The following is a 21,979-nucleotide window of genomic DNA, read 5'->3' as shown; positions in this document are numbered from 1 at the left end:
GTTCATCCATCCTGGTTTCCTTAAATGCTTCCTATTCTTCCCTCTTTTCGGAATTGTTAACAACTGTGCTTTGAGAATTTCATTTTTCAAGATTTCCTATCCTTCCTGAACATTTTTGTCTTTAAGGATATCCAGCCATTGGATCCCTCCAACTCTCTTTCTGAATCCCTTAAAATCTGCCTTTCTGAAATCTAACCTTGACGTCTGAGTCTTCACAGGTCTTCCTCCTTTAGTTATCCAAAATTCTAAAATAGCATGGTCGCTCCCACCTTGGGTCCCAGCCACTTTTACCTCCTCAACCATTTCCTCCCTGTTTATAAGGATTAGATCCAAGGTAGCAGATCCCATTATTGGAAGAATTCATCTGGGTTTGAGAAGCAGTCTTCTCTTCGGCGCCTTGGGACATGGGAATTTGCCAATACCCTTTTGTGAGGTCAAGGGTGGTAATGTATGGAGCCGGCCCCAGCGTCTCAAATAATTCATCAATCCAGGGCATTGGGTAGGCATCGGTCTAAGTAACCTCTTTCAGCTTCTGATAGTCATTGCAAAATCACCATTCCACATTGGGTTTCGGCACCAGGACTATTGGACTGGACCAGCCACTCTCGGATTCCTTGATGACTCCCAGGCTCAGCATTCGCTTCGCCTCCTTTGAGATCACCTCTTGGCGAGCTTCGGGAATCCGGTATGGCTTAAAGTTGACCTGGACACGAGGCTCTGTCAGGACATCATGCTCTATAACTTTCGTACAACCTGAAAGTTCTGAGAAGAGGTCACTGCTACGCCACAGCAACTCTCGGCACTGCTGCTTTGCGAACAAGACAAGGTGTTTCCCAACTTAACATCCTCTTCAACAACATCGGACTTGACCAGCAGACAAGGAGCTTCCACGGGTTCTCTGTCCTGCCATGGTTTGATCAAGTTCACTTGGTACACCAGGTAGGGCTTCCGCTTCCTCGGTTGGTGGACTTTGTAGTTGACCTCAACAACTTTCTCTACTACCTCTTAGGGACCCTGCCATTTGGCCAGGAATTTGATCTCCACAGTAGGCACCAGCACAAGTACTCAATCCACTGGGTTGAACTGTCTTACCCAGGCGGACCTATTATACACCCTGGACTGGGCTTCCTGAGCTTTGAGGAGGTGCTTCTTCACAATGGGCATCATGTTGGCAATCCTCTCTTGCATCTGGGCGACATGCTCTACCATACTTCGGTAAGTGGTGGTTTTAGCCTCCCAGGATTCTTTTGCCACATCCAGGAGCCCTCGAGGGTGTCGTCAATACAGCAGTTCAAATGGGGAGAAGCCAATGGAAGCTTGGGGAACTTCCCTGATGGAGAACAACAGGTAAGGAAGCACACAATTCCAGTCTCAGCTGTCCTTCTCCACTGCTTTCTTCAGCATAGCCTTCAAGGTTTTTTTAAACCACTCCACCAGCCCATCAGTCTGGGATCTGAGGATCTAAGATGGGAAATTTGCAGGGTCTTGCACAACTCCCTCAGGACCTTCGATGTGAAGGGGTACCTTGTTCTATCAGTTATCTACTTCGGCAGCTCGGTTCGAAGAAGATATGGATCAGCTCCTTGGAGATACACTTAGTAGAGGCATTTTTTAAGGGTGAAAAAATATGAAAAGGGAAATTGATTTGTGCCACCAAAAATAGTCCTGTAAGCCGGTCGTGCCTATGGATCGAATGGCTGACCACCATGTGTAGCAAACATAAGAGAAGGAAGATCCAGCACTGAAGACTTGATAAAATCCACAGGCAACTATATTCACATATTTTCATAAAAACAGAAAGGGGAAGAAGACCCCCAAGCCTTACGCGTTTAGAACCTCACAGCAGGTTCTTCTTCAGAGGCCTCTGAAATATGTGAATAAAGTTTCCCGTGGATTTTATCAAGTCTTCAGTGCCAGATCTTCCTTCTCTTCTTATATTTCTTAAGGGTACCGCCTCTGGGTCCTGGGTAGCATACTCCAGGACCACCAAAATGTATTGATGTCCTCTTGCAGACTTTACCAGGGGTCCCACCAGGTCCATCGCTAGCCACTCTGGCTAGCCTCGATGATGGGCAACGTTACCAGTGCACTGCAGAAGTGGGCTACTGGGGGGGGGTCAGCTGGCACATGGGGCAGGAACGACAGTCGTTCAAGATTTCAACGTAACACCCAGCCAGTAGAATCTCTGCAGAATGCGCTCCTGGGTGTTATCTGCCCCAAGGAGGCCACCAAACACATGGGAATGAGCTACAGTGGGGAAAAAAAGTATTTAGTCAGTCAGCAGTAGTGCAAGTTCCACCACTTAAAAAGATGAGAGGCGTCTGTAATTTACATCACAGGTAGACCTCAACTATAGGAGACAAACTGAGAAAAAAAAATCCAGAAAATCACATTGTCTGTTTTTTTTTCATTTTATTTGCATATTATGGTGGAAAATAAGTATTTGGTCAGAAACAAGCAATCAAGATTTCTGGCTCTCACAGACCTGTAACTTCTTCTTTAAGAGTCTCCTCTTTCCTCCACTCATTACCTGTAGTAATGGCACCTGTTTAAACTTGTTATCAGTATAAAAAGACACCTGTGCACACACTCAAACAGTCTGACTCCAAACTCCACTATGGTGAAGACCAAAGAGCTGTCAAAGGACACCAGAAACAAAATTGTAGCCCTGCACCAGGCTGGGAAGACTGAATCTGCAATAGCCAACCAGCTTGGAGTGAAGAAATCAACTGTGGGAGGAATAATTAGAAAATGGAAGACATACAAGACCACTGATAATCTCCCTCGATCTGGTGCTCCATGCAAAATCCCACCCCGTGGGGTCAGAATGATCACAAGAACAGTGAGCAAAAATCCCAGAACCACGCAGGGGGACCTAGTGAATGAACTGCAGAGAGCTGGGACCAATATAACAAGGCCTACCATAAGTAACACACTACGCCACCATGGACTCAGATCCTGCAGTGCCAGACGTGTCCCACTGCTTAAGCCTGTACATGTCCGGGCCCGTCTGAAGTTTGCTAGAGAGCATTTGGATGATCCAGAGGAGTTTTGGGAGAATGTCCTATGGTCTGATGAAACCAAACTGGAACTGTTTGGTAGAAACACAACTTGTCGTGTTTGGAGGAAAAAGAATACTGAGTTGCATCCATCAAACACCATACCTACTGTAAAGCATGGTGGTGGAAACATCATGCTTTGGGGCTGTTTCTCTGCAAAGGGGCCAGGACGACTGATCCGGGTACATGAAAGAATGAATGGGGCCATGTATCGTGAGATTTTGAGTGCAAACCTCCTTCCATCAGCAAGGGCATTGAAGATGAAACGTGGCTGGGTCTTTTAACATGACAATGATCCAAAGCACACCGCCAGGGCAACAAAAGAGTGGCTTCGTAAGAAGCATTTCAAGGTCCTGGAGTGGCCTAGCCAGTCTCCAGATCTCAACCCTATAGAAAACCTTTGGAGGGAGTTGAAAGTCTGTGTTGCCAAGCGAAAAGCCAAAAACATCACTGCTCTAGAGGAGATCTGCATGGAGGAATGGGCCAACATACCAACAACAGTGTGTGGCAACCTTGTGAAGACTTACAGAAAACGTTTGACCTCTGTCATTGCCAACAAAGGATATATCACAAAGTATTGAGATGAAATTTTGTTTCTGACCAAATACTTATTTTCCACCATAATATGCAAATAAAATGAAAAAAAAAACAGACAATGTGATTTTCTGGATTTTTTTTTCTCAGTTTGTCTCCCATAGTTGAGGTCTACCTATGATGTAAATTACAGACGCCTCATCTTTTTAAGTGGTGGAACTTGCACTATTGCTGACTGACTAAATACTTTTTTTCCCCACTGTATGTCTAACACCCTGAGTCTATAAGGCCCTGGTACCAATAACTGCTCTATCACCTCACTTCTTGGCTTGGTTACCCTATAAAGCAGATCATCAATCACAGCAAAATGAAGGAATTGACTGTCAGCCCCCCGTTTCCTGAGACACACCATTTAATACAGTAACATTTTCAAATGCCCCTTAAAGAGTTAGGTCCCCAAGTTGGGCGGCTCCAAAGTATCCTCCGGACACCTCCAGCTCAGGGATGTTAGCCTCAGTGGATGCTGCCTTATCCTCATCACCAGCCATCACAAAGAATGGAAACCTGTCATCTGCAGCCTGCAACACGGTTCGTTTGGGCACAATCTGGCTGCTGTCCGGACAACCAGACGGTCTCCATTTCCTCCACAAGTCCCAAAATAATACTACGCAAACCTCATGAGACTCATTGCCACAGGTTGTGTTTATGACAACTTGCGCCATAGGGTAGTCTTTAGCGTCGCTATGGATACAGCGGATGCCCACCCTCTGTCAGGAATCAGCTGACTTTTATGGAATAAATTCATGGACTTCAGTGCGCTGCTTGACAAATTCACGAATCCAGGTTATGAGAAAGATTAACTGTTTATTAAATAAACAGTTAATCTTTCTCATAACCTGGATTCTTGAATTTGTCAAGCAGCGCGCTGAAGTCCATGAATTTATTCCATAAAAATCTGAAGTTCTGGCGGTCACGGAGTTGACCTTTGGACGTGCGGCAAGCTGACTACGGATCTTATATGCCTGAACCTCTCCTGGAAAGGGTGAGTGAATTTTTATTTATTCTTCTAACAATTACCCGGATAAGACCCTATTGCGCTTTTTGTTCCTTTAGTTTATTTGCAAGGAATCAGCTGATGGGGAATTGTGGCCCTCACTAGGGTTACCAAACTTCCCGAGTCAAACAAACCCGTCATTTGTACACAATTTACTGTTACGGGACATGTCTGCGGCCCCTCTCCTGTTTGAGGGACAGCACTGCAGGCATGGCATGCAAAATACAAGCAGCGCCGTCCTGTGCTGCAGTCCATTGGCTCGGTGGTCATGAGACAACGGTCATGAGACACCTTGGGCACTAACTTCGGTACTCTTAGATGCCCCACTGATGTGTCTCTAGCTTGTCTTTTTTCGGTGTCGACCCCGCTATGGGACCCCCAGTTTGGGGAGGCTCCACCCCTTTGCTTTCCCATGGAACTCTCGACTGCCTGGTATCTCTCCACCAGGCTCACTAGGTCATCAGCAATACGGGGATCTCCCTGGGCAACCCATGATTGCACCGGCATTGGTAGGGAGGGTATTAGCCTATCCATAACAACCCTCTCCACCATCTGTGCTTGGGAGGAGGAATCAGGTTGCAAACATTTTTGGACCAGGTTTAGGAGGTCAAACATTTGGGACCGGGGAGGTCTGTCATTACGATAGTCCCACTGGTGCACCCATTGCGCCCTGAAAGTCATAGTCACTCCTAAGCATGCCAAGATCTCTGCTTTCAACTTGTTATACTTTTTAGAGTCCTGTAAGGTCAGGTCATAATAGGCATTCTGCGGTTCACCTGTTAAATATGGAGCCAGAACCGACAGTCACTGCTCAAGGCAATTTCTCCTGTTCCACCACCCTCTCGAAAGTTGTCAGGAACGCCTCTACGTCATCCCCCGGGGTCATTTTTTCAGTGTTTTTCTTACCGTCTTCCTGGCACATAAGTTTTCACCTGGAGTTGGGGAGGAGACCGCCAGTCTCCCACGAAGCTCTTCTGCGAGGAGTTCCATTTGTCGCGTTAGCCCCACCTGCTGCTGCTGGTGTTGTAGCTGCTGTGTCAACAGCTTACTCGTTTCTTGTTGCGCCATTTGCTGCTAATTGACTGTCAAGCTGTTGCTGCACCTGGACCAAATGCTTTACAAGCTCCTCCATACTGTCAGATTTAGCTCCTGCAGCCGCGTTCACACAGGACATGCGGTATCTGCAGTAACACTGACTCTCTGGATTCGAGCCCGTGCTTCTAGCACCAATTGTAGGGATCTGTACTCACTCAGCTACGGTTGAGGTAGGCATGGGAAGCAATATTGTTTAAATGCCCAAGCAAGTTTAATAAAACTACATAAATCGCTCTGGATAGCCAAAACAAAACAAACAAACAAAGCATTTTCTGGCACAAAGTGAAAAACAAACAGAAAAAATAAAAACAGTCCACTGACTATTTACCAACACACACTGGAGGGTCTCAACACCTCCAGCCAAAGACACTGAGGCTGTGTGCACACGCTGCGGATTTTGCTGCGGTTCCGCAGCGTTTTTGGCCGCTGCGGACCCGCAGCAGTTTCTGCTGCGGTGTACAGTACCATGATTCCCTATGGGAATCAAAAACCGCAGTGCAGACGGTGCGGAATTTTCCACGCGGATTATCTGCGGTTTTCAATCCGCAGAAAGAATTGACATGTCAATTCTTTCTGCGGTTGCCATCTCCTCCATTGAGGAGATGAAAAACCGCAGGGCAAAACCGCAGAGCAATCCGCAGGTAAAACCGCAGGTCTTTTGACCTGCGGTTTCACCTGCGGATTTTACAAAATCCGCGCGGATGAATCCGCACCTAATCCGCAGCGTGTGCACACAGCCTGAGGCTATATGCACACGTTGCGGAATTGCCGTGGAAATTTCCGCAGGAATTCCGCAACTCCCTGCCGCGGGAAATCCGCTAGAAATCCGCATGCGTAATTCCCACATATTTCCCGTGATAGCATTTTGCAAGCGTAATCAGCTTGCAGAATGCTAGCATTTTCCAAGCGATCTGTAGTATCGATTGGAAAACTGATTGACAGGTTGGTCACACTCCTCAAACATAGTGTCTGATTAATGTGACCAACTTTTTACTATTGAGGATGCCTATGTAGCATCAGTAGTAAAAAGATATAAAGTTAAAAATTATTTAAAAAACAAAACGGTGTTTCTCACCTTCCGGCATGCCACGCAGCGTTCCCGATCCTTGCGAAGCTCCCCGGAAAGTCCTGTTCCCAGCGATGCCTTGCGACAATGACCTTTGATGAAGGAGCGGTCACGCGAGACCGCAACTTCATCAAAGGTCATTGTCGCAAGGCATCACTGGGAACGGTAGTTGGTGGGAGCATCGCTGAGGCCTGGGGACGCCGGAAGGTGAGAATATCACCATTTTTATTTTAATTTTTTTTTTTTTTTTTTTAACAGGGATATGGTACCCAGGGCTTGGAGGAGAGTCTCCTCTCCTCCAGACCATGGGCACCATCCCTACATTTTCAGTTTGGTGGCAATAGCCACATGTGGAAAGTAAGCGGAACAATGCATTCCTTTGTGTGCCGAATTCCTGCGATTCCGCACAAAGAATGAGCCTGCTGGGTATTTTTCCACGATGCGATTTTGCCGCAGAAAAATACGCAGCATTAGCATAGCATGTGCAGAATGCCATTGAATACAATGGGCTGCTTATTTTTGGCGTTTTCGCGACGAAAAAACACAGCAAAAAACGGATAAAATCTGCGGGAATTCTGGGCGTGTACACAGCATGAATGAGACATTTGGCCTCCATTTTATTAGCCAAACCACGCCCCTGGGGTTGGGATACATAAGCAGTTGTTCCCACCCATCTCTTTTGACTGCTCGTAAAACACGGCCCTGGAATGGTCTAATAACTCTCTCAGCACTATATGTGCTGGAGCATACTTAGAAGCTCACATCGCTGCAGCGAAAAGCCGCGATGACACATTTCCCCTCAAGGACTCGTCCGGCGGCCATCTTATACATACTAAGCAATAGTATTTTTTTCTTGGAATAAAATGATACTACCTGCATGACTGTCCTGTGATGTGCAAAAAATGGTTGATCTGTCAAGAAAAGCGTGATCGGCGAGACTCTGGTACTGCTCACTTTAGAAGTTATTTTATTACTTTGCATCCATGACAGCTGTTCAGCAGAAAATCCTTTTAAATAAAAAAAAAAAGAAAGAAAACATTAAGAAAAAAAATAGCAATTTGTCATATAAAAAACAGACTGGATTTTTACAATACACAGGATTTATGCTCCTATTCATTTGCAAGAGACTCGCACGCTTCTTGTGCGAGTCTCTCGCATGAAAATCTCACTGCCGCCGGCACTGGGACGGGAGCATGCGGCTGAATAGAAATAAATGTAGCCGCACGCTCCGGTCCGAATGAGTATGAGCCCTTAAATATAGAATAAAAGGATGCATCTGGATAAATTCTTTAACATTTTGCTGTCAGTAAAAGTTATGAGGAAAACGATCATAGAATTTCACTGCACAGGCTAAGGCTATGTTCACAATGTGTTTTCACTGCTTTTTATTTCTGCAGAAAAACCTGCTCTCCTGGCAGTAAGAAATTTGCAGCAAAAAAGCAGGTTTTGCTTAGTTTTTGTTGCATTTTTGTTATGTTGTATTTGTCTTTTGTACATGCTGACAAATTTTAAAGCCAAAAAAGAAAAAAATCTACTTAGCAAGTTTTGGGACAAAAAAAATGCAGCAAAACCTGATACCTTTGCTTTCCCAGTGTTTTTTTTCCACCACCCATTTACTCTCAATGGGTGAAAAATGCTCAAAAAAAATGCTGAAAATAGTGACATGCTCAACTCTGCAAAACCTAAGATTTTACACAAAGTACTGAGGACAAAAAACCTAACTGTGTGCATGAGATTTCTGAAACCTCAGACATAGCTGGTACTACAAAACGCAGCTAAAATTTGCATAAAAAAAGGTGAAAAACACACCGCTGCAAAAACCCAAGTGATTCTCACTAAATTAGAATATCAAAAAGTTAATTTATTTCAGTTCAATACAAAAAAGTGAAACTCATATAGAGTCATTACAGAGTGATCTATTTCAAGTGTTTATTTCTGTTAATGTTGATGATGAATGACTTCTAGCCAATGAAAACCAAAAAGTCATTATCTCAGTAAATTAGAATACTTTATAACACCAGCTTGAAAAATGATTTTAAAATCTGAAATGTTGGCCTACTGAAATGTATGTAAAGTAAATGCACTCAATACTTGGTCAGGGCACTTTTTGCATCAATTACTTCATCATCAATGCAACGTGGCATTGAGGCGATCGTTTTTTATGGAAGCCCATGTTGCTTTGATCGCAGGCTTCGGCTCATCTGCATTGTTGGGTCTGGTGTCTCATCTTCCTCTTGACAATACCCCATAGATTTCTATATAGTTTCTATTAAGTGCGATTACAACCCGGGGTCCGCTGTGCAGAGATGTTAAACTGCTGCTAACGTGAACAAATGACGGATAAAAAAACTACTAGCTAATGTTCTTGCTAAAACACACTGAGTAAACTCCACACAGTGTGAACGGAATGCAAAAACCCAACACCAGATAATACTTAGGAACGCACAGGAAGAGGAGTACCAGCTCAGCTAACCACTGAGGGGTACAAGGGAGATGAGCACCAGCTCAGCTACCCACCGAGGGGTACAAGGGAGATGAGTACCAGCTCAACGAACTACCGTTACAGAAAAGGGTTACAGAAAATATAAATACCTAACTCAGCTAACCACCCGAGAGGTATAGAGAAATGAGGAGTGTGCAATACCCAGTTATAACAATCTATAATAATAAATGCCCTAACCAGCTTCCGGTTGTAACAACTTCCGTCCAGTTGTAACCGGTGACGTCACCACACACACACACACGCACATGTTAACCCTCAACACACCACACCGCCTCAACACACACTTCTCTCACCTTTCACCTCCACTCATGTCCACTCACTCTTTCACTCCACATACGTTCCTTTCTCTCACTCCGTTTCTCATACACACACCGTCATCGTCGCTGCCCCATCTTCCTCCGCCGCCGCGATCCAGGATCCAGACGTTCTCCAGGCCGCCGACATGTTCTTGCGGGACGCCATCTTGGATTTCGTGAAATCCCGCGATATTAAAGATGGCGTCGCCGCAACAACATGTCGCTGGCGTGGACGACATCGGGATCCAAAAAGATGGCTTCGGCGAAATCTCGCGAGATTACACCGACGCCATTTTGGATCCCGATGTCGCCATGCCAGCGACATGTTGTTGCGGCGACGCCATCTTGAATATCGCGGGACTTCACGAAATCCAAGATGGCGTCCCGCAAGAATATGTCGCTGGTGTGGGCGACATCGGGATCCAAAATGGCGTCGGCGTAATCTCGCGAGATTTCGCCGACGCCATCTTTTTGGATCCCGATGTCGTCCACGCCAGCGACATGTTGTTGCGGCGACGCCATCTTTAATATCGCGGGATTTCACGAAATCCAAGATGGCGTCCCGCAAGAACATGTCGGCGGCCTGGAGAACGTCTGGATCCAGGATCGCGTCGGCGGAGGAAGATGTCGGGGCAGCGACGATGACGGTGTGAGTATGAGAGATGGAGTGAGAGAGAAAGGGTCGTATGTGGAGTGAAAGAGTGAGTGGATGTGAGTGGAGATGGTGAAAGGTGAGAGGAGTGTGTGTGTTGAGGGTTAATATGGCAAGAGGTGTGATGCTATCGCATCCTCCCGATGCGATAGCATCGGGCCATAATCTAGTAGGGAATAAGCATGTGGGTTGACTGTGCCCCAAAACTGACCCGTGCTAACCGCACACATGGCTGAGACAGGCGCCAGGAACTAGAGTTGAGCGACTTTGTTCGGATCGGGTTTCATGAAACAAAATTTTTTCAGATGAAACTCGTCCGACTAGGGCAAAAAAAGTCGGAGTTTCGTCCGAAACCCGACCCCAGTGCAAGTCAATGGGAAATAAAAGTCGGCATTGAGCGGACGAAACTCCGACTTTTTTTTTGGTATTTTTGGCAGTGTGGACAAGTGCCAAGTCCTGCTGGAAAATGAAACTACCATGTCCAAAAAGCTTGTCGGCAGAGGGAAGCATGAAGTGCTCTAAAATTTCCTGGTAGAAAGCTGCGCTAACTTTGGTCTTGCTAAAAAGCCGGATTACTTTCCGGTAATGCTCTTTTATGGAGTCCACAACAGCACCCACTTAGAGAGGGGATCCGCCCCTAGGAACAGGAAACCTACAGAAATAAAAGGGGCAGTCCCCCTCGCCCCTTCAGATGGATTACACAGAATGTCCCCGTATGAAAATTAAGGAACTTCCTCCACACTCTACTATAAATTCTTGTTGTGGATTCCTTCCTACTCTGCAGAAGGGTATTAATCAGGTTGCTAGAGCACCCCCTTAGCCTTAGTAACTGCCTCTCAAGTTCCACGCCGTCAAGTGTAGACCCTTCACCTGAGGATGAAGGAATGGGCCCTGATAAAGCAGTTGCGGATGTGATGGGAGGATCCAGGGGTCGGAAATGGACATGGCTCTGAGCCTTGAAAACCAAGGCCTCTTGAGCCAAAATGGAGTGATGAGGATCACCCTCCCCCTCTCCTCCCTGATCTTCCTGATGACCAACGGGAGCACCACTATCGAGGGAAACGCATATGCTAGATGAAAAGGCCAAGAGGACTGGAGGAAATCGACCATCTCCGGCCGGTCTGCTCTGTTCAGAAAGGCAAACCTTCTGACTTGTCTGTTTATTTTGGTAGCGAACAGGTCCATTTCCGGAAGCCCTCGCAAGTCCACCATCTTTTTGAAGATGTGATGACTGAGCGTCCAATCCCCCTGATGCAAGGTATGGCGGACCGAGGAAGTCCACTCTGAAATTGTCCACTTCCCTGATGTGAATGGCTGATAGTTGACAAGAGATGGGATTCAGCCAGCTTGAGGATCCCTTGCGCAGTTGACATCAGAGTCCTTGATCGTGTTCTGCCTTGCCGATTTAAATACACAAGGGATATGGCATTGTCCAATATGACCCTCATATAAGACCCGCGCAACTGTGGGATAAAGTCATGTAATGCATGACCGATTGCCCTTAGATCTCTTAAATTAGGAGTCATTGGCTTATTCTATGGACCACTGTCCCTGGACTAAGCTATCACCTAAATAAGCCCCCCAACCAAAGGGACTAGCGTCAGTGGTAACCACCCTTGAGAGTCTCCCCACTCACGGAAATCCATTAGAGAGATTATCTTGATCTAGTCACCATGATAGGGAGTTAACTACCTCCAATGACAATGTTATCTTGCCATCTAGTCTACCCTGCTGCTGCTCCTCCTCCTCGAGGACCTCATGCTGCAGATGTCTAGTATGAAACTGGGGCCACGGAACCGCTGGGATGCAGGATGTAAGGGAACCCAGGAGGGACATAGTCGCTCTTAGAGAATATCTGAGGGTTATCTATTGCCATCCTCACTTTATGCGTTATTGCCAACATTTTTACCTCTGGGAAGAGACATCTGACTTACAGAATCTAGATACAGGCTCAGGAAGTACTGAAGAGTTTCCGGGACCAGTCTGGACTTGAACCAGTTGATCATCCATCCTATAGCCTGCAAGGATGAAATTGTGTCAGCAAGTCGATCTTCACATTGAGAGGCAGATCTTCCTACTACTAGGAAATCATCTAAGTATGGAACTATCAACGTGTCCTTCAGCCGCACATAAGCCATCACCTCAAGCATCAACTTGTTGAAGACACGAGGAGCCATGGATAGACCAAAAGGCATTGAACGCAAATTGAAAATTACGGATGTGACCCTCCATGATGACCGCCACTCTGAGATATTGTTGGAACTCGGCATCTATTGGCAGATAAGCATCCTTCAAGTCCAGGACCACCATGAAGCATATGGGAAACAAAAGTTTAACTGCTGATGTTATAGATTCCATATTGAAGGTATGGGACTGTAGGAAACTTCTTTAGATTAATGATGAACCATCTGGCTTCAAAATCAGAAATAAAGGAGAATAAAATCCCCTCCCCCATTGGTTCTCAAGGACCTCTACAAGAACATGTTTAGATAATAGACTCCTAATCTCCAACGTCACCTGTTGCGCAGGAGACTTTAGAGAAGTCAATTTAAAGGAGTCCGGGGGAACTCGGCCAAAATCCAATTTCAAACCAGATAGATGAGGCTTAGGGCCCAGGGATTAGATGTTATTTTTTTTCCCATTCATGATAGAAGAATGACAACCTGCCACCCACTGGAGGGCCAGGACTAGCGGAACTTGTCTCCGCCCTTGGAAAAAGAACCACTAAAAAGGGCACCTTTCTGTTTGGTCTCTATTGCCCCAGCAATCCAGGTTCCTATAAGCTTTCTTCCTACCAAACGGCTGTTTCCTGAAGGCCCTCCTGCAGGACGGGAGAAACTGGTTAGGGAACCCCTTCTTTCTTTCCCCTGCCTTGGTAGGGATATCATCAAGCATCTTGCTGAACAGGTACTCACACCCTGGCATGGAATTGCGCATAATTTTGATTTAGATTGTGCATCCCCTTTCCAGCCTTTTGAGCGACAAGGCACGACGAGCAGCATTAGCCAGTCGAGCCGATCTGGCCTCCAGTCGTAAGGAGTCAATCAATCAATCAAATTTATTATCGCCAAGTACATATTACATATATACAAAGAATTCTTTGTGGCAAAGAGGAAACATAATATATAACAACAGATACAACAAGTAACATCTAACAAGACAGATACAGTATATAGTCTACACATGACGAATTGTTGAACAGAGAGTGGATAGAAGCTGTTCATATGGCGGTCGGTGCTGCATTTGGGTCTGCGGAGGCATCTGCCAAATATGCCGCAGCTCCCCTGATCAGAGGGATAGAGGACAGCAACCTGTCCCTAGAGACCCCGTTCTTTATCTGCTCCTCCAATTGATCCACCCAAACCTGCATCAATCTTGCTGTACAAGTGCTTGAGATAGCTGGTTTGAAGCCCCCCGTACACGACTCCCACGATCTCAAGAAACATGTCAGCTTTACAATCCAAGGGGTCTGTCAAAGTCCAGGAATCCTCTACAGGCAAGGTGGAGCGCTTAGAGATTGAAGCTACTGCGGCGTCTACTTTAGGTACCTTAGACCAAGTTGTCAGGTCCACATCAAAGGAGCATCTCCTATAAGTTTGGAGGAAGGAACCCTCATTGTCCTTGCTTCTCCCATTCCTTCCTGACGATATCGTTCACTGAGGCTATTATCGGAAATGTTCACCTCTTCCTCTGTGAGAGGCCAGCGAACATAACACCCTGCTTGGTCCTAGCCTCCTTTGCATCTGTAATCCCCATAGTCTCCCGAATTGCCTTCACCAGATTATCAACACTCTCAACGGGGAAAAAATGAACGTCCTTCTTCATCAGACGATGATGATGCCTGAGAGGAATCTGTAGATTTAACTCCGCCATCGTCAGAAGAGGGATTGGAAATGGGAGAAATACTCCTCACGCTAGACCTATGTTTTCAAGCCTTATTCGAGCCCTTGAGTAACAGGAGCTCCTCTCTAATTACAAGCCTTATATAATTCACTCCAGAGTCTGGCTGATACAGGTTTGACAAAGCCTTCTGGGGTAATTATCAGGAAGGGGCTGTGAGCACAAAGCACATTTCCTATGCTTAGACTTCTCAGACTTTTTAACCTGAAGGGGCACACAGAAAGAAGAGGCATTCAGCTTAATAGGTAGAGCTCTGTAACACTCACCCAGTGAAGCTTGTCAGCATGGTACCGGTTCTAGAGGTGGAGGAACAGCATAAGATGAAGATTTCTCAGACTTCCTGCCACTTCCACTCTTTTCTGTGGAGCCACCCTCACGGGAGCATTCACAGCTACTCTTAATTCTGCTGTACGCCTGCACATCCACCACCTGTGAGTGCGCTACGGAGTCTCCTGGGGAGGATATCATGGCACACTTGCCCAGCTCTACATTGCCAGCTTTATACTTTGTGCTTACCCGGCTACTGCGCATGGGCTGCTTTCTTCTTCCCGGCACCGCTGCGCAGACACCGGCCTAATAGAGGAGCCGGGCGGCCGATGTCCGCAGCACGCTCCTCCCGGATGAGTGCTGGTCCGTCCTGCCACAAAGCGCTTCCACGTGAGCTAGGGTGGCCTCTCCCGGACCCTGGCTTCACGCCATCCACCGTCAGACGAGGGGGAGCTGACCAGCAGGATTCCCCCGAGGCTGCTTCTGGTGCTGCAGCCCCTGCCTTTCCCACAGACACCCAACAGGCGGCCTACACAGCCCAGACATACTCTTCTTCCCACATGTTCCGGTAGGAACAGAAAAACCAACTGAGGGGGTCCGCCCCTTTCATTTCTGTAGGTTTCCTGTTGCTAGGGGCAGATCCCCTCACTCAGTGGGTGCTGTCGTGGCGAGGAAAAAACACAGTGTACCTACACCAGCAGACGACTGGGCTCCCCAAACCATCACCGATTGAGGAAACTTCACACTAGACCTCAAGCTGCTTAGATTGTGTGCCTCTCCACTCTTCCTCCATACTCTGGGACCTTGATTTCTGACTAAAATGCAAAATTTACTTTCATTTGAAACCACCACCTGAGATCACTGAGCAAAAGTCCAGTTTTTTTTTCTCCTTGGCCCCGGTAAGACGCTTTTGGCGTTGTCTATTAGTCATGAGTGGCCGGAAAAAGGGAATGCAACACTTGTAGCCCATGTCCTGGATGTCTGTGTGTGGTGGCTCTTGAAGAAAAAGACTCCAGCAGCAGTCCACTCCTTGTGAATCTCCTCCAAATTTTTGAATGGCGTTTTCATAACAATCATTTCAAGGCTGCGGTTATCCTGGCTGCTTGGGCACCTTTTTCTATCACACATTTTCTATTTCTCAACTTTCCAATAACATACTTGGATACAGCACTCTGAACAGCCAGCTTCTTTAGCAATGACCTTTTGTGGTGTACCCTCCATATGGAGTACCCTCCATATGGAGTGTCAATGACTGCCTTCTGGATATCTGTCAAGTCAGCAGTCTTCCCCATGATTGTGGAGCCAACTGAAACAGACTAAGGGACTTTTTAAACGCTTAGGAATCCTTTGCACATGTTTTTTGTTAATTATTTACAGTGATAATGACTTTTGGGTTTTCACTGGCTGTAAATCATAATCATCAACATTAACAGAAATAAACACTTTAAATAAATCACTCTGTTTGAAGTGACTCTCTATAATATAACGCTGTAAGCGTCACTCTGTCCGAAGCCTTTATAGACTGCTCAAGCTCGACGCGCCTACGCAGTCTGGCTCCAGACAGAGTGACGCATCCCCCCCAGGAGATCGCAGTATGCGTAAGCACTGAACGCATACCGCGATCTCCGCAACACCTTACCGATCCGGTGTTGCTGTTGCCGTGGAGTCTTGCGTCTTGATGTGATGTCAGGAGAGGGCGGGATATGGCACTGGAATCAGCGCATGCGCAGTCCGCGCTTACAGCCGCCACTTTGTAGAAGACACACTGCAGTGTGTGTTCAAGAAAATGGCGCCGGAAAGAGAGGACTGCGCAGGCACCGAGTCCGGCACCACAACACACCCTCTCCAGACATCACGGAACAACTTAATGATCGGGTATTGACACGGGCCCTCTCCTGACATCACGGTGAGACCCCGCGTCAACACCCGATCATTACGTTGTTGGGCCGTGATGTCTGGAGAGGGCGTGTTGTGGTGACGGACTCGGCGCCTGCGCAGTCCTCGTTTTCCGCCACCATGTTGCAGAAGACTAAAGTGTGTCTTCAAGAAAATGGCGTCGGAAAGCGAGGGCTGCGCAGGTGCCGAGTCCGGAACCACAACACGCCCTCTCCAGACATCACGGCATTGGAATCATGCATACAAGGAAAGGGGGGTGAGGGGACCATGCATATTAGGATAGAGGAGTGAGGGGACCACGCATTCCCGGATTGGGGGGGTGAGGAGACCATGCATTCCCAGATTAGGGGGTGAGAGGACCATGCATTCCAGGATAGGGGTGAGAGGACCATGCATACCAGGTTAGGGGGTGAGGAGACCATGCATTCGAGGATTGGGGGGTGAGGGGACCATGCATATCAGGATTGGGAGAGAGGGTACCATGCATACCAGGATAAGGGGGTTCGAGGAACATGTATACCAGGATAGGGGGGTTCGGGGACCATGCATACCAGGATTGGGGGGTGAGGTAATAATGAATACCAGGATATGGATGAGGGGTGCCATGCATACCTGGATTGGGAGGGGAGCATACATACCAGAATAGGGATAAGGGGGCCATGCATACCAGGATAGGGATGAGGAGTACCAAGCATAGCAGAATAGTGATGGGTGCCATACATACCAGAATAGGAGGGGCCAGCACATTCCAGGATGGGAGACCATATACCAATAAAAATGCTCGCCACTCGGGCACAGAACGGGTTCATAGCTAGTATAATATATGAGTTTCACTTTTTGCATTGAAAAACTGAAATAAATTAACTTTTTGAAGATATTGTAATTTAGTCAGAAGCACTTGTACATGTGAACATACGCTAAGGGAACATTCCCACATTCAGGAATTTCTGCAGATTTGACTCTGCGTATTTATGCAGCGTCAAACCCGCAGTAGCCAGCTGTGAGAGCATAGTAGATAGAATATGTCAACTATGTGATACTGTGCACCCTGTGGTCAGCGATCATAGCAATACTGTATTTCTGCTACGTACAGGCAATCTGAGCATCGCCTATATGTAGCAGAGCCGATCAAGTATGGGATGCTTCTAGCCTCCCATGGAGGCTACTAAAGCATGCCAAAAGATAAAAAAAAGTGTTTAAAAATTAAAAAAATTTAAAAAAAAACAAACAAAAGTTTAAATCAGCCCCCTTTCGCCCCAATCAAAAAAAATCAAACCTACACATATTTGGTATCGCTGCGTTCAGAATCGCCCAATCTATCAATAAAAAAAAGGATTCACCTGATCGTTAAATGGCGTAGCGAGAAAAAAAATCTAAAAGCAAGAATTAAGTTTTTTTTTGTCACCACGACATTGCATTAAAAGCATCTGCACAAAAATGGTATAATTAAAAACATCAGCTCGACATGCAAAAAATAAGCATGACCCGAGATCACGAAAATGGTGCAATTTTTTTTTAAAGCAAATTTTGACATTTTTTTTCACCATTTAGATAAAAGAGAACCAAGACATGTTTGGTGTCAATGAACTGGTAATGAACTGGAGAATCATAATGGTAGGTCAGTTTTAGAATTTAGTGAGCCTAGCAAAAAAAAAAAAGCCAAACAAAAACAAGTGTGGGATTGCACTTTTTTGCAATTTCGCCGCACTTGGAATTTGTTTCCCGTTTTCAAGTACACTACATGGTAAAACCAATGGTGTTGTTCAAAAGTACATCTCGTTCCGCAAAAAATAAGCCGTCACATGTCCATAATGAGGAAAAAAAAAAAGTTATGCTTCTGGGAAGAAGGGGAGCGAAAAACAAACACAAAACCGAAAAAGCTCAGTCATTAAGGGGTTAAGGAAGAGGGATTAGAGGTGTAAAAGGATGTATGCAAATGAAGGATAAAAACAGGAGTAAATGCTGTATAGCTCATTTTCTCAAAATCAAACAATAAAAATCTGTTTAAATAGGTATAAAAATACTATTACTTATCAAAGAAAATACAATTGTACCAACTTTATATCCACCAATAATACACAATATATTTTTAACTAGATGGTGACCTGATTCTAGCGCATCGGGTATTCTAGAATATGAATGTAATTTATTTATGAAGATTTAAGAATAATGCACGGTGACTGACAACTTGTTCAGTAAACGTGACTGAACTACATGCCACTATGACTGACAGAACTTGTTCAGTAAACATGACTGAACTATATGGCACTGTGGCTAACAACTTGTTCAGGTAACGTGAGTGAACTACGTGCCACTTTGACAGAACTTCTTCAGTAAACGTGACTAAACTATGTGGCACTGTGGCTAACAGAACTTGTTCAGTGAATATGCTGCTGTTGCTTTTCTGTCATCGTCATTGGCGTATCTTCGCTTATGACCCATTGGAAGACAGGAAGCGTAAATCATCGCTGATTGGTCGAGGCCAGCAGGGCGCGACTAATCAGCGACGTGGGATTTCTGTTACAAACAGAGACAGACAGAATTAGACGAATATATAGTAGATAACGACTAATAATTAAACATTTAATAAAACAAACTCTTGTATTCCAAGCCTACGTTTCTTTTGCAATTGATAATTCTCCCATTGCAAAGGAGGGATCCTTGTCAGCCACCAGAGGACTTCTCATACTGATTTTCTTCATATTTTTCCCTTTCCCTTGTTCTTTCCTTCTCTTCAATGATTAGAGGGTCCTAGGTGAATGGTGCTGTGAATTCTTTATTCCAGGGGCATAAGTTATTGAATATTTGGGAAATTATTGTGTCTTATGCAAATTGCCTCTTCAGAAAGAAAGAGGACTTTTACTCTACAGCGCCACCTATTGGTAGTAGCGATCCTACAAGTCACAATCAACCCTTTAACGAGTCTTGTAGTATGACTTAGGATACAAGCCAAATCAGAATCTCAATTTGCAGACACGGTGTTTCGAGCTGTTGGCTCTCGTCAGTGCAAAGTATGAGATCTGATTTGGCTAGGTGAGAGGCTCTGGACTAGGGTCTAAGAAGTAAGGTTTCTCCTTGCGGAGAGTGACATGCCAGCTGTGGCTTGTCAAGGTAAGGAGACTTATTCGCCGTGCAATCCTCCTCTGGGAAAATAATATGCAAATTGCCTCTTCAGAAAGAAAGAGGACTTTTACTCTACAGCGCCACCTATTGGTAGTAGCGATCCTACAAGTCACAATCAACCCTTTAACGAGTCTTGTAGTATGACTTAGGATACAAGCCAAATCAGAAACTCAATTTGCAGACACGGTGTTTCGAGCTGTTGGCTCTCGTCAGTGCAAAGTATGAGATCTGATTTGGCTAGGTCACGTCTTATGGCGTGATTAAATTCGTACACATTATGTGTAGCTATTTTTCTATGATGTCCTCTAATTTTGGAGGATTTTTCCTTTTCCAATGAGTTGCAATTAAATCATTTGTTACCTTTATTTTATGTGAGACTATAAAGATTTTTTCTTTAGGTATATAATTTATCCCTACTGCTAGAATTGTTAATTGTTGAGAAAATCATATTATTGTGTGTAATCTGTTGTATCAGTTGTTCCACATTTTTCCATGTTTCTTTAATCGAGGTACATGCCCAAAAAATATGCTTGATGTCTCCTTTTTCAGCATTCCCTCCAGCACAAGGGTGACTGTGCTGGGAAGATTTTATTAACCCCTTCATGACCCAGCCTATTTTGACCTTAATGACCTGGCCATTTTTTGCAATTCTGACCAGTGTCCCTTTATGAGGTAATAACTCTGGAACGCTTCAACGCATCCTAGCGATTCTGAGACTGTTTTTTCGTGACACATTGGGCTTCATGTTAGTGGTAAATTTAGGTCGATAATTTTTGCGTTTATTTGTGAAAAAATCAGAAATTTGGTGAAAATTTTGAAAATTTCACAATTTTCAAATTTTGAATTTTTATTCTGTTAAACTAGAGAGTTATGTGACACAAAATAGTTACTAAACATTTCCCACACGTCTACTTTACATCAGCACAATTTTGGAAACAAATTTTTTTTTTGTTAGGAAGTAACGGGTTAAAAGTTGACCAGCGATTTCTCATTTTTACAACAAAATTTACAAAACCATTATTTTTGGGGACCACCCCACATTTGAAGCCACTTTGAGGGGTCTATACGGCAGAAAATACCCGAAAGTGACACCATTCTAAAAACTGCACCCCTCAAGCTACTCAAAACTACATTCTAGAAGATTATTAACCCTTCAGGTGCTTCACAGGAACTAAAGCAACGTGGAAGGAAAAAATGGACATTTTAATTTTTCCAACACAAATTTTCTTTTAGCACCATTTTTTTCATTTTCACATGGGCAACAGGATAAAATGGATCCTATAATTTGTTGGAAAATTTCTCCTGAGTACACCGATACCTCATATGTGGTCATAAACCACTGTTTCGGCGCACGGCAGGGCTCAGAAGGGAAGGAGCACATTTGACTTTTTGAATGGAAAATATGCTGGAATATTTAGCGGTTGCCATGTCGCGTTTGGAGAGTCGCTGTGTGCCTAAACACTGGAGCTTCCCCACAAGTGACCCCATTTTGGAAACTAGACCCCCCAAGGAACTTATCTAGATGCATAGTGATCACTTTGAACCCCCAGGTGCTTCACAAATTGATCCGTAAAAAAAAAAGGGACTTTTATTTCACAAAAATTATCTTTTAGCCTCAGTTTTTTCATTTTCACATGGGCAACAGGAAAAATGGATCCTAAAATTTGTTGGGCAATTTCTCCTGAGTGCACCAATACCTCATATGTGGTCATAAACCACTGTTTGGGCGCACGGAAGGGTCCGGAAGGGAAGGAGCACCATTTGACTTTTTGAATGGAAAATTAGCTCCAATCGTTATTGGACACCATGTCTCGTTTGGAGAGCCCCTGTGTACCTAAACATTGGAGCTCCCCCACAAGTGACACCATTTTGGAAACTAGACCCCTTAAGGAACTTATCTAGATGTGTAGTGAGCACTTTGAACCCCCAAGCGCTTCACAAAAGTTTATAACGTAGAGCAGTGAAAATAAAAAATCGTTTTTTTCCTCAAAAATGACTTTTTAGCATGCTATTTTTTATTTTCACAAGGGTAACAGGAGAAATTGGACCACAAAAGTTGTTGTCCAGTTTGTCCTGAGTACGCTGGTACCCCATATGTGGGGGGAACCACTGTTTGTGGGCACGGCAGGCCTCAGAAGGGAAAGAGCGCCATTTGACTTTTTGAAATTAAAATTAGCTCCAATCGTTAGCGGACACCATGTCGTGTTTGGAGATCCCCTGTGTGCCTAAACTTTGGAGCTCCCCCACAAGTGAACCCATTTTGGAAACTAGACCCCCTAAGGAACTTATCTAGATGCATAGTGAGCACTTTGAACCCCCAGGTGCTTCACAGAAGTTTATAAGGCAGAGCCGTGAAAATAAAAAATATTTTTTTCCTTTAAAAAAATATTTTTTAGTCCGCAATTTTTATTTTAACAAGGTTAACAGGAGAAATTGGACCCCAAAAGTTGTTGTACAGTTTGTCCTGAGTACGCTGGTACCCCATATGAGGGGGGGGACCACTGTTTGGGCACACGTTGGGGCTCGGAAGGGAA

The 21,979-nt window shown here is 45.1% G+C and overlaps 1 protein-coding gene across 6 annotated transcripts in view; it reads right to left on the bottom strand.

Moving 5' to 3' along the window:
- TEX10 (testis expressed 10) overlaps positions 1 to 21,979 on the bottom strand; it is a 721,463-nt gene that overhangs the window by 267,313 nt on the left and 432,171 nt on the right. For all 6 annotated transcript variants that reach the window (XM_073555731.1, XM_073555732.1, XM_073555730.1 and 3 more), the window contains one exon: positions 7,682 to 7,815. In XM_073555731.1, coding sequence (XP_073411832.1) covers positions 7,682 to 7,815 — 134 coding nt within the window. The remainder of the gene's footprint in view (positions 1 to 7,681; positions 7,816 to 21,979) is intronic.

The sequence above is a fragment of the Dendrobates tinctorius genome, unplaced genomic scaffold (assembly GCF_039654945.1).
Source record: "Dendrobates tinctorius isolate UK_male_01 unplaced genomic scaffold, ASM3965494v1 ptg000229l, whole genome shotgun sequence".
Taxonomy (NCBI): Eukaryota; Metazoa; Chordata; class Amphibia; order Anura; family Dendrobatidae; genus Dendrobates; species Dendrobates tinctorius.
This window is presented reverse-complemented; position numbering and strand designations above follow the sequence as displayed.